At 41.1% G+C, this 15,491-nt stretch overlaps 1 protein-coding gene across 4 annotated transcripts in view; it reads right to left on the reverse strand.

Moving 5' to 3' along the window:
- The window catches only part of CUL1 (cullin 1), a 51,848-nt gene that overhangs the window by 1,429 nt on the left and 34,928 nt on the right, over positions 1–15,491 (reverse strand). For all 4 annotated transcript variants that reach the window (XM_065665648.1, XM_065665652.1, XM_065665649.1 and 1 more), the window contains 13 exons: positions 15,159–15,321; positions 12,792–12,922; positions 9,399–9,506; positions 9,205–9,311; positions 7,981–8,029; positions 7,568–7,699; positions 6,915–7,032; positions 5,731–5,807; positions 4,868–4,999; positions 3,156–3,248; positions 1,967–2,014; positions 1,791–1,873; positions 729–834 (listed from right to left, as the gene is read on the reverse strand). In XM_065665648.1, coding sequence (XP_065521720.1) covers positions 729–834; positions 1,791–1,873; positions 1,967–2,014; positions 3,156–3,248; positions 4,868–4,999; positions 5,731–5,807; positions 6,915–7,032; positions 7,568–7,699; positions 7,981–8,029; positions 9,205–9,311; positions 9,399–9,506; positions 12,792–12,922; positions 15,159–15,321 — 1,347 coding nt within the window. The remainder of the gene's footprint in view (positions 1–728; positions 835–1,790; positions 1,874–1,966; positions 2,015–3,155; positions 3,249–4,867; positions 5,000–5,730; positions 5,808–6,914; positions 7,033–7,567; positions 7,700–7,980; positions 8,030–9,204; positions 9,312–9,398; positions 9,507–12,791; positions 12,923–15,158; positions 15,322–15,491) is intronic.

The raw sequence follows: 15,491 nt of genomic DNA on the forward strand, positions 1-15,491 counted from the left end.
CTACACATGTCCACTACTCACACAGACTTTAAGCACTCAGATTCTGCACAGCATATAGTCAGAAGTGGTTTTGACATATGAATTTTACAAACTATGCTTATGGTCAGTCATAACAATAGTATCAACTGGTACCAAGAGCTACATGAAAGCACACTTAGGTAACAGAAAGCCTTACTTTCTATATGTAACCTTACTGTGACACTCGTGGTAGCACATTTGTATTTCCTTCCCCCACCCTTTTGCTTCTCAAGAGGAGCCCAGATGAACTGATAGAAAACACCCTGTTAAGTCCATACCTATGTGGTTTTCACCCTGGGCGGATGTCGGGGGGTGTCTGCATCCACAGAACCCAAACACTCATCAATATGATGTCTGAGCAAACACGAAGAACAGCGTCCTACCATGCCTTCCACATTTTGGAAACGCCAGGTTGGACGGGGCTTGGAGCAACCTGCTCTAGTGGAAGGTGTCCCTGCCCATGGCAGGGGGTTGGAACTGGGTGAGCTTTAAAGTCCCCAAACCAGTCTGTGATACTATCATTTTCTGTGACAGACTCCAATCACCCTTAAGAGCAATGTAAATACAGTTTTAGCTCTGATGCAGTGCACTGCAATGGCCTGTTGTCTCTTAACAGAAATCAAGAAAACCCCACAATGAATTTCATTAAAGGATTACAACACTGTAATTCTTAAGTTCACAGCACGGCAGCATCCTGCAATGCAAGTCACCTGAATCAGTAGTTTCCTATCTTCCTCTATGTTTTTGTGTGTAGTTTCTTGCTCCTGCTTCTGTTCAGTCTTCATTGGCACGTTGATGTTTACCCTTAATTTCTTGCTGTAACGGAAAACACCAGAAGTCAGTAAAACAACGGGCCTGTTTAGAAAACAAACAAAGCCTGAGCAAAACCCAACTCCTGAAAAAGCCAGGGCATGGGGAATGCTGGAGTGGAAAGGGGATCTGTTACTCTAGTGTAGTCTTTCTTGTGTGCCGTAAATCGGGAACCACCGAGCCACACCGTACAGTGACCCTGAGCTGCTTCCATCACTGCCTTAACACAACTGACCAGGAATTCCCTAACCTTTAATTACTGGTCAAGGAGGGAAGAAAACAGACAAAGAGTGAGGTACAAGGAAAGGGTTTAAAATGTTCCTTTTGCTCAGATCTTATCTTCAGGAAGTACTGAACTCCTCACTGAATGTGTGTGTGTTTATGTCTATGCTCTGGTAAGCATGGTAAGAAGTCACCACAGTACTGTGAACGGCTTAAAACACACACATTGAAAGAACACTGGTTAAAGTAGGTAACAAAACCTACTGATAATCGTGGGTTGTTAAGTTCCCCAACCACTGTTCACTCTGAAGTTCTAAACTGAACCTGCTCATCTTCTCCTGTTCCCTCTAGTGGACAAGCACTTCAGACTTTGACCTTTATTGGGCACTGTACACTACTGCAACCTTATAAACCACAATGTATTTTGCTGAGTGCATGCAGGTCATGCACCTCGGTACAAACCAGCACCATTTCTTACCAGAGATAAATTAGACAAGAATTAGACAAGAACTGAGGAACAAGAAGGACATCCAGGCCTTGAGAGACTTCATGACAAAGTCAAAGACAGCTGAAACCTTAGCCATCCCCCCTAGGCTGGTACATGTTGGGTCTATACTTGACTTAGCACTTGAACCCTGGAACTTTCATCCCACATATTTTAGGTTTTACCCAAATTGAAAGCAGAGGAGGATGCTCCCCACTACACACAAATGATGGATGCTGCTGAAGTTTTTCCTTACTTTTTATAACCAAGATATAGTTTTATTAAGGTATCTGGTTTTAACTCCACCTCATCAACATTTGCATTTTCATCTTCCAAAACCTGCAAGGAATGAATAAAACAAACCAATAAATACACATCCACTGATACATGTTGCTGAGTGTTAAGCAGGCCATAAAAAGCAGGAGTACTTACAAGCAATTTGGATTTCAAGAGTATCTGTAGAACTTGCGCCAAGATATCCTACAAAATTACAGAAAGCATTAGCAGTGCAGACAACACCTTTAACTTACAATACTTCAACAAGAACACACCTATTTAGAGTAAGATCCAGCAAGCATAGAACACTAAAATGAGTGAGAAGCAGCAGTAGAAATGTAGTTCACATAAGTAAAATGTAATAAGGCCCCGTCCTTATTACCTTGCGGTCAGTGAAATAACATCAAATGCTTTAGAAAGACTGATGCCAAACAACAGATCTTTCCAGTTAGTGGTTTAGGAGCCAGATTTATTATGGTCCAACCATAACTGAGGCCAAAGAAATAAGCAAATAAATATCTGCAAACATGCATCTATAATAAATGGTAACCCCATAAAAGCCCTGGGTTTGCTGTGAACTGGCAGCAGCCGTAACTTTCTAGATAGACATTCCTAAAACTAAAGATCTCACTGACTAGAAGTTGCCTCACTTCACACAAGATGCAAACCTAGCAGTAAAGGACACAGGTGCCAAATAAATCATAGGCCATCAACTCCACTTGGAAAGAAATGAGGGAACCTTTTCCACAAGAGAGTGAGCCAAAAAAAACGCAGCTTTCACTATGGTCATGTAGGTAGGCCATGAGATGCAAAGCAGAACAGATGTACAGATCACTCACTTAGGGGAAAATGCTGGTTTTCCTTAAATGTTGTCTTTTAATATTACAAGGTACACAGTGGGATACTGAAAACTTCCTACCAGAGCTCAGTAGGAAGCTAGACGGTTCACTCCAGTCACGAGGAGGAGTATATACGCACTAAGATTCATCAGAAGACTAGGCAGTTACAATTACAGCAAAGCAAATTGGCCAAGAGTAGAGCACATCTGTCTCCAGGACAGAAAACAATTCTGGCTTCAGGCATAGAATCACAGAACGGTCTGGGCTGGAAAGGACCTTAAGATCATCCATTTCCAGCCCCCTGCCATGGGCAGGGACACGTCCCATGAGACCATGCCGCCCAAGGCTCTGTCCAACCTGGCCTTGAACACTGCCAGGGATGGAGCATTCACCACTTCTCTGGGCCAACCTGTGCCATGTCTAATCCCAATTTCTTACGATAGCAGGAAGAGCCCTGAAGACCCACAGACTTGTCACAAGTGTGGTAAAATGTGCAAAGTCACTACCATTTTGATTTGGGTACTGTCTGTCAGCTGCTGCACGGTGTAGGCATCTTCTGTGTTGTACTGCAGTAGAATCGCCATCTGGAATGTGGATGCCTAAAAAAGAGAATGAAGGGGAGAGGAGGGAAATCAGAAAATGAGAATGAACTGCATCTGAGCAGCCCAAAACTCACCAGTTACACACATATACAGGAATATCTGGTCAACAGAATAACCAACTCCTGCTCATCATTACAATACAGAAAACTAATGTTGCTCATACAACCAGAACTCTACCTTCCAGCATTATCTAAACGTAAGCCCTAAGATTATGATAATTTAAGTGGCTGCAGACACTTCATCATATAGAATCATAGAATAGTTAGGGTTGGAAACGACCTCAAGATCATCCAGTTCCAACCCCCCTGCCATGGACAGGGACACCTCACACTAAACCATCCCACCCAAGGCTTCATCCAACCTGGCCTTGAACACTGCCAGGGATGGAGCACTCACAACCTCCCTGGGCAACCGATTCCAGTGCCTCACCACCCTAACAGGAAAGAACTTCCTCCTTATATCCAGTCTAAACTTCCCCTGTTTAAGTTTGAACCCGTTACCCCTTGTCCTGTCACTACAGTCCCTGATGAAGAGTCCATCCCCAGCATCCCTATACGCCCCCTTCAGGTACTGGAAGGCTTCTATTATGGTGTCAAAGCCTTATCTACTTGTTAATATAACTTTTAATTATTTTCCTCTGTCAGTCCCTGGCTCTTACCCATTTCATCTTCATTAAAAGCTACAGCAAACACTGAATTCATCCCCACAACCCTCCCAGCTCCAGCAGAATAATGAAACCAAGTTTATAAACGAGGCTTGTATCAGTGGCTTATTCACACCTATCACCAGAGGGTTAACATATGCTGATGACAAGCTCAGAGTCTGAGGTTATATTGTTTCTTCTCACTGCTGTGAACTCCCCTCTTCAGTCGACTTTTTGAGTGAAAGCAGACAGCGAGGTGTAAAGAGCCTGAGATTTTATGCAGAGAGGCTGCAGTTGTCTCACACAACTCAGTTCAACACCCATTGAAAACCACAAGTAATGTATTCCCTTTAATAAGTCAATTTGCTTTTAAACAGATCTGAAGTATCAATAAATAAAGCACAGAGTAAAGGCTCTGTTAATCATAACGCCAGCCACCATCTGGGGAGGGCTGGCATTTATGTTCACCTCAGTTATACATGGCTCTGTAGCCAGCAGGTCTTGCACCTTTGCCCTGCTTTATTTAAGGGCAGTAGCATTATTCACAGGAATAAAGCTAATGAATGCATGCGAGCATCATACATAGTAGCTAAACGTGTATGTGTGTGTATATGCATACAAACATACACTCCCCACGTCCCCAGTTAAGGAACTGAATGATTTAAAATACTTACTGAGATGCATCATTACATATTGCTAATGAATATTCTGACATACAAATTCACTGCACTACCCGTGAGTTTGTGTGCAAGCACAGGCATTGGCACAGACTCCACTCCTTCAACCTCTACACTCTTCATTTTAAACACATTTATCTGCACGATGGTCCTTTAAGGGAAGGAAAGACAATTATCTCCCCTGGAGCAGAGCATGAACGTATGTCTCTTAATGATCAGCTGCATCCAGCCCTCTGAATGCAATCGCCCTCTGAATGCAATCACCACCAAGTGCTATTGGCACGGGTTATCCTTACCTGTAACGTGTATCTGTTTTTGAAACAGTTGGTAACCAATTCCCCTTTGGACAGCTGATACAACCACGTTAATTTCCTTCCACTGTGACGACTGGCATAAAATGCAGTAAATCTCTGATAGCTCCGTTCTAACTGTATAAAAACAACAGCAAATAAAGAAATTACATTATTTACCTTCATCTACCATCACTAGAGCGTGCTCTGGAACAAAGGAGAATCAAATCTGATCACCCTCCACTCCCATGTTGTCACAATGAGACAAACAGAAACCCAGCGTATTCAGATTCTTCAGACTGGATGAAAGTTTCCCTGTGTTAGGAATTTCCCCTTGAAGTGTCATTAACCATACAAACCTCAACAAGTATTAAGTTCCATTCTCCCTTTTACAACACATTAAGCAAGGGTAGAAAAGAGATTTCACCACCTTCATCCTCCAAGTACAGCAGTTAAACATATTTCTCACATTACGTATTCATGAATGGCCTGTTCTGGATAAGCACTCAACAAAAAGCTGATGACTGCAATATCTAAAGACTTTACTGGACAAAGCCAAAGCAATGGCAATAAAATTATACACAGAAACACAGAACAACAAAGATTTTCTCCAGTTCCTGTTGGAAGTTTTGAAGAAAGACGCATTAAGCAGGGTCTTCCCACAGGAGAAAACACTTACTTCACACAATCCCTCCTACTACCTTACTCTGTCAGCTTGTTCTGAATATCCTCCAGCCAAAGAGGCAAACACCAGAGACACTTCCAGCCCTCTGTGACACACAACAGAACAGGAGGAGACAACAACCTCCTGAAACAGATTTCTCACACAAAGATTCCATGCTTGGATCAACCAAGTGCAAGCGCCTCACCTCGGACGGCAGGGCAAACGTGCAGGACTGCTGGAATGGCCACGATCCAGAACTCAGCACCTGGATGCTGAAATCCACTGTAAGAGAGGTGAAGAGGCTGAGCTCTGGCATTATCGCCCTTGCTCCTACCCGTCTCATAAAACACACAGGCCCCACTCTAAGACAAGACACGGTTCTGCCTTTTGCTCAAACTGACACAGTGAAAAATATTAAGCTATAGATTTTTTTATTCAGACCATAAACCAAAGGAATTCATGCAAGAAATCACTGTACTTGGAGAGCTTTAGATTTACTGTGACAGTCACTCCACTTTCTCTCATCTGTAGAGGTTATCAGTCTGCTTCTATCCCCACAATAGATTTCACTTTTAACATGCAAGCATACGAATTGCAAGTATTCGTTTTTATGTGTAAGTCAAACTCCCCACTCCACAGAACACAGCTGCAAGAGCAAACATTTCACATTTAAAGCAAAAACTAAGTACAGTTTAAGCCCGGCAATGCACAAGTGCATTAATTAATATAATATAATATAATATAATATAATATAATATAATATAATATAATATAATATAATATAATATAATATAATATAATATAATATAATATAATATAATATAATATAATATAATATAATATAATATAATATCTAAGTGTAACCCAGCAATTCTTTAAAGAATTTGTTTCAGTGTGCTTTGGTGACAAATACACGTCTTTCAGTATACATCTATATACTTGTATGTCTGTAAGTAACCGAGCTGCTCAACAACCTACCACGCAACATCCTTTTGCCTTACTACTTTTTACACAAGTATGAAAATCAGCCATATTGTGCTCAAAAATGTTTGAAAAAAAACCATCTTTTCTAATCAAAAAACAAAACAGGAAGAAATAAAGAAGGAAAAGGAAAGACAGGATTCAACTTCATTTAGTTGAAATCCCAAAAATCAGAGCTGCGAAATCGGGAGGAGACGACCCATACAGAAGATATAAAGTGCTACTATAGAAGACAAAGCACAGACCTGAAAGACTAATTTAAAAATCCTACATATCATGGGCAAAGTAACACTGACTTCTGGGGGGGGGGGGATGTCTCAATCAAGTATTTCCCTCCTACAGTGAGCTCTGTAGACATAAGAGGAAGCTGAACTACTCAACAGTAACTTAGGTAAAGGTATTACTTACAATCTAATGGTTCTGAATTGGTCAGGTGCTTTTTAAACTGCTCATTCAAGTCCTTGCTTACACCAATATCTTGGAACATCCGCTGCAGCTTGGAGGTATACTCAAAACCACAAGCTTGCTGTATTTTAAAAGCACAGATACATCAGCAAGACACATTTTTGACATTGGGGAATAGAATAACAAAGTATCAGAGCCTATTTTCTTAAAAGAAGATGTACAACGTTCAGTATTGGCCTTACTCAAAGTGCTGATCCAAACCAGACACATTCTTAAACCATCATCAGAAACTGAAGAAAGTTTTCTTTACAAAGCAAGCAATGAAACAGACTACTAGAAGAGTATTAGATCATATTCTGCTTGACCCTGAATGAACAAGGGTTAATGAAATTAAGCAACTCTTCAGCAGTCATTCCCTTGGACAATTATATCCATGTCATTCATTTGGATAAGAATAATTAGGCTTAACTCAATCTTAAATCCATCGGACAGACATGCACTATAAGCTTCTAGGAGGTAAAGACAAGGGGGGAGGGCAGGGAGGAGACCTAGGTTGTGTATTTTTCTATTATACTTAAAACATGAAAGGACATACATCAATGCTTTCTAAGGCAGCCTGATGACCTGCAATCATGGGACTGCCATGGAATACTCACTTTTAGTTTAGAGATCATGCTTGCCTCAGCATCATCGCTGGCACTGTTCTGATGTACAAGTCTTTTTGCCAGCATTTTAGCATAGAACTTTTGAAACACGTCTTTATCCTCAATGTACTTGAAGACAACCATCTGGAAAAGACAAAATAACTTGTAAGGAAAAAACATTACCCATATTATCTATTTATTTAAGATGAAGTAACAAAGCAAGAATTCCATGTAGCCACTTTAAATCTACTTTCTACCAACAAGCCACGCCTCGATGAAGTTCAGCACTGTACAGATGAAATATTAAGTAAGGAAATCAAACATACAGAATAAAAGGTTTTCTCTCATCTGACTTCTATGACCATCAAGTATTACCCAATTCTCACAGCTTACACAGAAGAGAGCTGTATTTATAGACATCTTACCACTTGATTGAGTGTATCTTCCAGTTCTGCTTCTTCTGGATTCTTTGAGCTGCAATTAAAGACATGCATTTTTAATGAGTCTCAAAACTACAGAATTAAAACCACATATGGAAGTATATAGAAATTTCATAAATAAAAGGAACACAGATTGAGTAGCTCTGGGATCAAAGACTCTTTAGAGAGAAACAGTGTTAACGAAATGAACTCTTCACAAATCCACATGTAAGCGATTCTGAAGCAAGTGATTTTTAAGCAATAGGCTGAAGTCCTGGAACACGAATCACTTCGGACCTCCCAATAGCCTGATACTTCTCACGATTTATGGGCTTATAGATGGATCCCTCTCTTCCTGCTGCTAAATGCTAGCTTCATTTCTTATCTTAGATAGCACAGTGAAAAGAAAACAGCTCAGAGAGCTGGGTCTTGACTGCTACACAGCAGTAAGAACTCATGTGGCACCATGCTGGTTTCCTCCATATTACGCCTGTCCATCAAGAATGGCCAAGATCTACCCTGCAGAGAGCCCTCATTTATAAAGGGGCAAATAAATCCTTTGCTGAAAGAGGGAGGGGATGGGGAAAAGCGAGCAAGTTGTTCTGGTTTGGCTTGTTTGGTGGTAGTTTTCTTCCTCCCAAAAAGACAAAGCCAGGTAAGTTGCCAGTGACAAAACTGACACCAATCCAGTATGAACTGAACTGATCCCAAGTCAAAATATGAGCTGCTAAACCATTTGAAGCCAAATACCTTGAATTAGATTATGAACCCCAAGAGATTAGAAAGCATTTATTGTCCTCCTCAATTTCTGCCCAGATGGAAGAACATATAGAGGAAAAACAGGAGGAAAGCAAGCATTTTAATGGAAAAAGGGAACGTGCATCTCTTCTTTACAACACAGAACGCAACTCAGATTTTTTAGGGAAAACCAAAAACCTTCAGAACCCCTTCTGTTTTATTAAGAAAGAAAAAAGCCCCAATGAACTCAGTTTCGTATGGAAAGAAAGGTCTTCTATATTTATTTCTCCCCTCTTCTTAAAAACAAAGAAGTAAACTCTCTATATCCTTTAGGAACAGTCCCATTGAAATTCATGTATTCAGAAGTTGGTATAATTAATTTCTCTTGAACCATTAAGTTCTGTTTCTGATAACACAACCCAAGACTTCACATGCTAAACCCCTTCAAAACAAAAGAAACCTGAAGCAATACTTTTGCCTTTGAGGACGTACCTTTTCTTTAGTAAAGAGTCACAGTATCGTGCCAGTAGCTCTGGGGATTTACTGGATGATTGAGCCATTTTTGTCACTGCATTATTATTTATAAATCGACCACAGGCCTATAAATCACAAAAGACAGTGAAATTCTGGGAGACAAAACACTGAATAGAAATAAGAGCTCACCATACGCCACTACACATACTTACTTTGTCGAGTGCAGCTACAAAGCCAGCATCATTGTTGAACGCAGACATGACTAAAGCATTGTATTTCTTATGGACATCCAACACTGTCTGTACATACATTTTTGGATCCTGCAATAAAGAGAGATTGGCTTTTTGCAACCTGTCGACCTTCTGCATTCTACTTCCTCCACAACAGAGCTCCTCACTGGCTTAAGCAAATCTTTATAGGCAAAGAAATATTTTAAAGGTAAAATAGTATCCAGACTCGTTTAGGTCCAGGACTGACTTACATTAGCACAAGCTTTCACTTCCAGCAACCAGAGTGCACAGTGCGTACTGTATTATACAGTACAAAAGAAGACAAAACCACTTCCTCAAACACTGCAAACACGGTCAAAGACACAAGCATAATTCGAATCAGACCTGAGAGAACTGGACAATCAAAGTGGCAGCTGCTATAGCAGATACCCTCAAACATCTGTAGTAAGAACATAACAGGTATATCCCAAATACGCACAACCTTGGCATAGAGACCTCGGTCATCGTTGACAATTCTCAACGATTATCTGCTCAACAGCCAGTGGCAGCCAATCGCCAATAAGCACCAAGTTTATGGCACCCACAGATTAAGTCCTATGTGCAATTACTGATCTCTGCATCCCAACAAAGATAGAGATGGAGAGTAAGGACAGGGGTGGCACCAGGCAGACAGGGCAGCTACTCTACAACAGTTACTATAGTTTTTTGGCTACAAGTCTTCAATTTGGAGATCAGAAGTTTAAAAGGTTTACAAAACGAGGAGGATAACTGAAAAGATGAACAATCACTAAAAGCAGTTTTACAACTATAGGGCACTTGATAAGTGACAGGAAGCAAGTTTAAGACATATGGTAAAGAACATCTTCTGTAAGGTAGTGGACTTCTGCCACAGGAGATAGTCTGTTGGAACCAGATAATATCAGCAGATTCAAGACTGGGTTAGACAAACTCACAGAAACAGGTTCATAAATGAAGCTAGAATGACTGGGTATGAAAGCAACATGTAACATTCCTATTGAGAGAGCTCTGGATGCTGGCAACAAATGGCAAGAGTCTGGGGGCAGGGCTGTCACAGGATCCTGGAAAACATTTCTTGTTGCCACTGAAGACAGACACAGGCTAAGTGGAACACAGATCTAATGCTGTGCTTGAGATAAAAAAACTGAAGCCCCCAGACAAGAAATTCAAGTGGACTTGAAGGGCATTCAGGAAGGTGTTTACTGATGACAAGGACTTCAAAAAATAACCAAAGGCAAAAGAAGCAGTAATCTTCTGACTGAACAGCAGCCTTACTATAGTTAATGAAGACTAGAGCACAACTCATTCTGCAGTAAAAGTCTAAAATAGGTCAGATGAGTCAAGCTGGTGTGACTATTTCTCTCCACTGACTACAGAGAAATTGAGAAGCATTTGCTCAGCTGATTATCACAGAATGGTTTCTGTTGGAAAGGACCTCAAGATCATCCAGTTCCAACCCCCCCCGCCATGGGCAGGGACACCTCACACTAAACCAAATCACCCAAAGCTCTGTCCAACCTCACCTTGAACACCGCCAGGGATGGAGCATTCACAGCGTCCCTGGGCAGCCCATTCCAGTCCCTCACAGTAAAGAACTTCTTCCTTATACCCAATGTAAACTTCCCCTGTTTAAGTTTTAACCCGTTACCCCTTGTCCTGTCACTACAGTCCCTGACGAAGAGTCCCTCCCCAGCATCCCTATAGGCCCCCTTCAGGTACTGGAAGGCTGCTCTGAGGTCTCCATGCAGCCTTCTCTTCTCCAGGCTGGACAGCCCCAACTTCCTCAGCCTGTCTTCATACGGGAGGTGCTCCAGTCCCCTGATCATCCTCGTGGCCTCCTCTGGACTTGTTCCAGCAGTTCCATGTCCTTTTTATGTTGAGGACACCAGAACTGCACACAATGCTCCAGGTGAGGTCTCACAAGAGCAGAGTAGAGGGGCAGGATCACCTCCTTCGACCTGTTGGTCACGCTCCTTTTGATGCAGCCCAGGATACAGTTGGCTTTCTGGGCTGCGGGCGCACACCGCGGGCTCATGTTCATTTTCTCAACCAATACCCTCAAGTCCTTCTCCGCAGGGCTGCTCTGAATCTCTTCTCTGCCCAACCTGTAGCTGTGCCTGTTTAGCTACAGTACAGATAAATGAAGTTAGGCAGAATTCACCATAGAGTCACAGAATGGTTTGGGTTGGAAGGTACCTTAAAGCTCATCCAGTTCCAACCCCCTGCCATGGGCAGGGACACCTTCCACTAGACCAGGTTGCTTCAAGCCCCCATCCAATCTGGCCTTGAACACTGCCAGGGATGGGGCAGCCACAGCTTCTCCGGGCACCCTGTGCCAGCACCTCAGCACTCTCACAGGGAAAAATTTATTCTTTATACCTAATCTCAGTCACCCCTCTGTCAGTTTAAAACCATTCTCCCTTGTCCTATCACTACAGGCACTTGTCTTCCTCTTGCATTTTTCATGCTTTTACAAATAGAATAAAACCATTTGCCAAAACCCTAAAACCAACAGAAACTTGCCCTGCGCAGTCCCATCCCAGTCATAGGTCTAAAAGATGATATGTCATGGTTTCAGCTGTACAATTAATTCTTCCCAGCAGCTGGCGCAGTGCTGTTTGGGCTTCAGTCTGAGGGCAATGCTGATAACACACTGATGGTTTAGTTGTTGCTCAGTAGCACTTACCCCGATCAAGAGCTTTTCAGTCTCATGCTCTGCCAGTGAGGGCAGGCACAAGAAGCTGCGAGGAAGCAGAGACAGGACACCTGACCCAAACTAGCCAAAGGGATATTCCATACCACAGCACATCATGCCCAGAATATAAGAAGGGAGGAGTCACCTAGAAGGGACCGATCACTGCTCGGGTCAGGCTGGGTATTGGTCGGCAGGTGGTGAGCAGTCGTGCTGTGCATCACTTGTGGGTCTTTTTTCCTTTCCGCTTTTAGTTTTGTATTCTCTTCCCTCACTATTTCCCTTATCATTATCAGTATGTTGTACTTCAGTTATGAAACTCTTCTCATCTCAACCCATGGGGTTTACATTCTTTCGATTCTTCTCCCCATCCTGCCCAGAGGAGGGGAAAAAGGGGTAGCAGAACAAAAGCTCTGAAGGACTCCCCACAAAACCCACCAAGAACAAAACCAAACCAACAATCAGAACACAAACCCATAGCTTGAAGATCAGTGACACAGTGATGTGACTGTTGCTTTAAGCCTACTACCAACATTTGATAACTGTCCAGTCCTCACAAATTAAATCAGTGAGAGGTAAAACATAAGCAAATTGGAAATTGCATCAGGAAGCATTCACCCTCCTCAGCAGCAACCACACACAGACTTATTTGATGGTGTACTTGCATTTAGAGCAGCTTCTCCACATTTCTCAATTGCAGCTAGACCCTGATTATGAATGTGGGTTTCCAAAAGCTTTTTCAGCTCTCCGAGGCCATCCTGGATTCGAGATACAAGGTTATACATGCGACCCAAGTCTGAAAAAAAGGAAAGCCAACATCTCCCGTTTGTAAATAAGAAACTGGAGTCATAGCTAGTACATGTTGCCAATAGGAATTAAAACATCCATCGTCAACGAAACCATAGATGCAATTGCTCCTTTAAATGGCAGAGAAAACTCCAGAAAAAAAAAAATCATACAGTATAGCAAATCTTTGCACCAACATGGAAAGGCAAGACTAGTTACAGAGAAAACCCGTTCAATATTATGACCTGTTTGACCTTCATAATGCTACATAAAACTTCGGAAGAAAAAACCTGATTTAATTATAGAAATAGAGTTACTTCTGATTTCTAGTTTTCACAAATTTAAAGAGGTGCAATGATTTTAAAAACAGAGTTAACCCCAACTTACTCAGAAAAAGTTTGAAGTGTTACCATGAATTAGGACCACCATTAGTGTTACTGCTGGCTGTGCTAAGAGTACAATATTCTCCTGGTTATTCTGAACAGGCCAGTTCTCAAAGATCCAACACCACCTTTAGCCTTTTGTGTATTAACACTTTCCAAAGAAAGAACAGATTCTAAAAAGCATTACCACGGAACAGAACTAACAAAGGTAAAAATAAATTGGATGTCACTACACAGATGTCAAAGCTTTGTGTTAAAATCACAGCAGTTTTGAGCCAAGACTTCCCAAAATCAATTAGTAATTTTGAAAAGTCTTGTACTGAAGAGGGTTTGGGGTTTTATTATTAATGTTCAGCAGGACAGATACTTTGTACTTTCTCAGTGAAGAGCTCCTACTTTTTTAATGCCTAATTAATCTTAGAAGTAACCCAAATGAAGGTAAAACCAAAGGCGTGTTAACAAGGCAGTACCCAGGACACAAGGTACTACTTTTCCTTTCTGCCCTGACAGACTTAAGGAATTGCATCACTGTGGGGACTGTATTAAAGGCTCACATAGCCCACAAGCTTCAAAAAGTAAGAGGAAAAAGAAAAGCCTAGGAAGGCCTCCTGAGTCCAGAAAAGATTTTCTAGTTTGTGCTACTGCTATTTCCATTGTCAGAAGACATTTATAAAGTCATATTACTAGTCAACACCCATCTGCATCAAAATCTCTTCCAATTACAGAGGAAACACATTTATTTACAAACAGAAACAACCTCTAGTTGTGCAGGATAAAATAATCTTCTATTTACATTTGAAACAGGTAACTTCTGACCTCCTAATCATGCACAATTGCCCTTTACAATTTTGAAGCATCTCCTAGTTATCAACAAGATGATTAGAGTAGCTAATTCATAGTTGCTATTTTAATGTTGATATATAAAGAGACAGAGGCATAGTTGCAATTCACAGCTCTCAATTGAACATCAATAGTAACTTCCATCATAGTATCTCTTCAATTCTGTCACTTTCCCTAAAGCAGCACCACAATTATTGCCTTGACTTCCTATATAGATATAATTCCCCAACTGGAAAAATCAGACACACCATTCATCTTATTCATCTGCATGATGCATAGGAATTATCTGCTGCCAGTTTCGACTTACTTAAGCATTACCTCCTGAAGAAACTCATAAAACATACCTGTCAATTCCTTAAAGATACATAAATGCTTTGATAAGCGTTACTTATTTTAGAGGAACCGCTGAAGAAGTCTTTATCCTGTGTTCTCTATTGAAGGTATAAACTTGATCCACTATTGGCACTTGAAACTCATTTTCACAGCTAAAAATTCTCTCATCTATTAATAATTTCTACTCTTTCCTTGTGCTTTATATGTGGTTTTATGTATCTTATATAAATATAGAAACTATTTTAGAAGCTCCGCATTTGATTTGATTCCTCTTTAAACATTTCCTATAAATACTTCCAGACAACCTTGATTTTAAAAATCTCAAAGATCCATGGATTAAGCTGAAACAGCTGGCGAGACTCTTGGTCTGTTTTTCTTCTCGCATCTCTTTCATACGAGCTTCAGCTCCTGCTGGAAGGATGGCTCAAGTGTTCTTGAAGCTCTTCCAGCCATGTTAAAAGAAATCAGAATAATGCTGTTTTGCCTTAATATTTGGAATCAGAATAGGCTTTTTGAGGCAATACCCTCAGCCATCCCAATTTAATCAAAAGCTGCTCATCCCTTAGTGTCTGTCTTCTCTCTTAATCTAGTGCCTGAACAAATCACATTTAGCAATCACAAGAATTTACATTATTCACAAATCACCAGGGAGGAGCTCTAAACCTAAACCCAGTGTTTGCATCTCCTTACCTTCATTTTTGTCTGCATCCAACAAATTCTGGAACTCCGTATGAAATATCTCCAGGTGCTTTTCAATAAGGACTTGTTCACATTTTCGTGCTAACTCATCTTGTGTGCTCTCATGGAGATAGACCTGAACTCTACGCTGTTCCTCAAGAAGGCGAGCTTCAGCCTGAAGAACAGAGATACAAATATGAAATGTGTAGGGAAGGAAGAACAGAAATCAAACAGCTTTCATCTAGAAAAATACCACCAAAAAACCCAAACCTCTCACTAATGCAGTGTTATGGTTCACCTACTTAAGCAATTATTTTTTCTGGAAATCATAACATACACATGGAA

This window comes from Lathamus discolor, chromosome 2 (genome assembly GCF_037157495.1).
Source record: "Lathamus discolor isolate bLatDis1 chromosome 2, bLatDis1.hap1, whole genome shotgun sequence".
Lineage (NCBI taxonomy): Eukaryota > Metazoa > Chordata > Aves > Psittaciformes > Psittacidae > Lathamus > Lathamus discolor.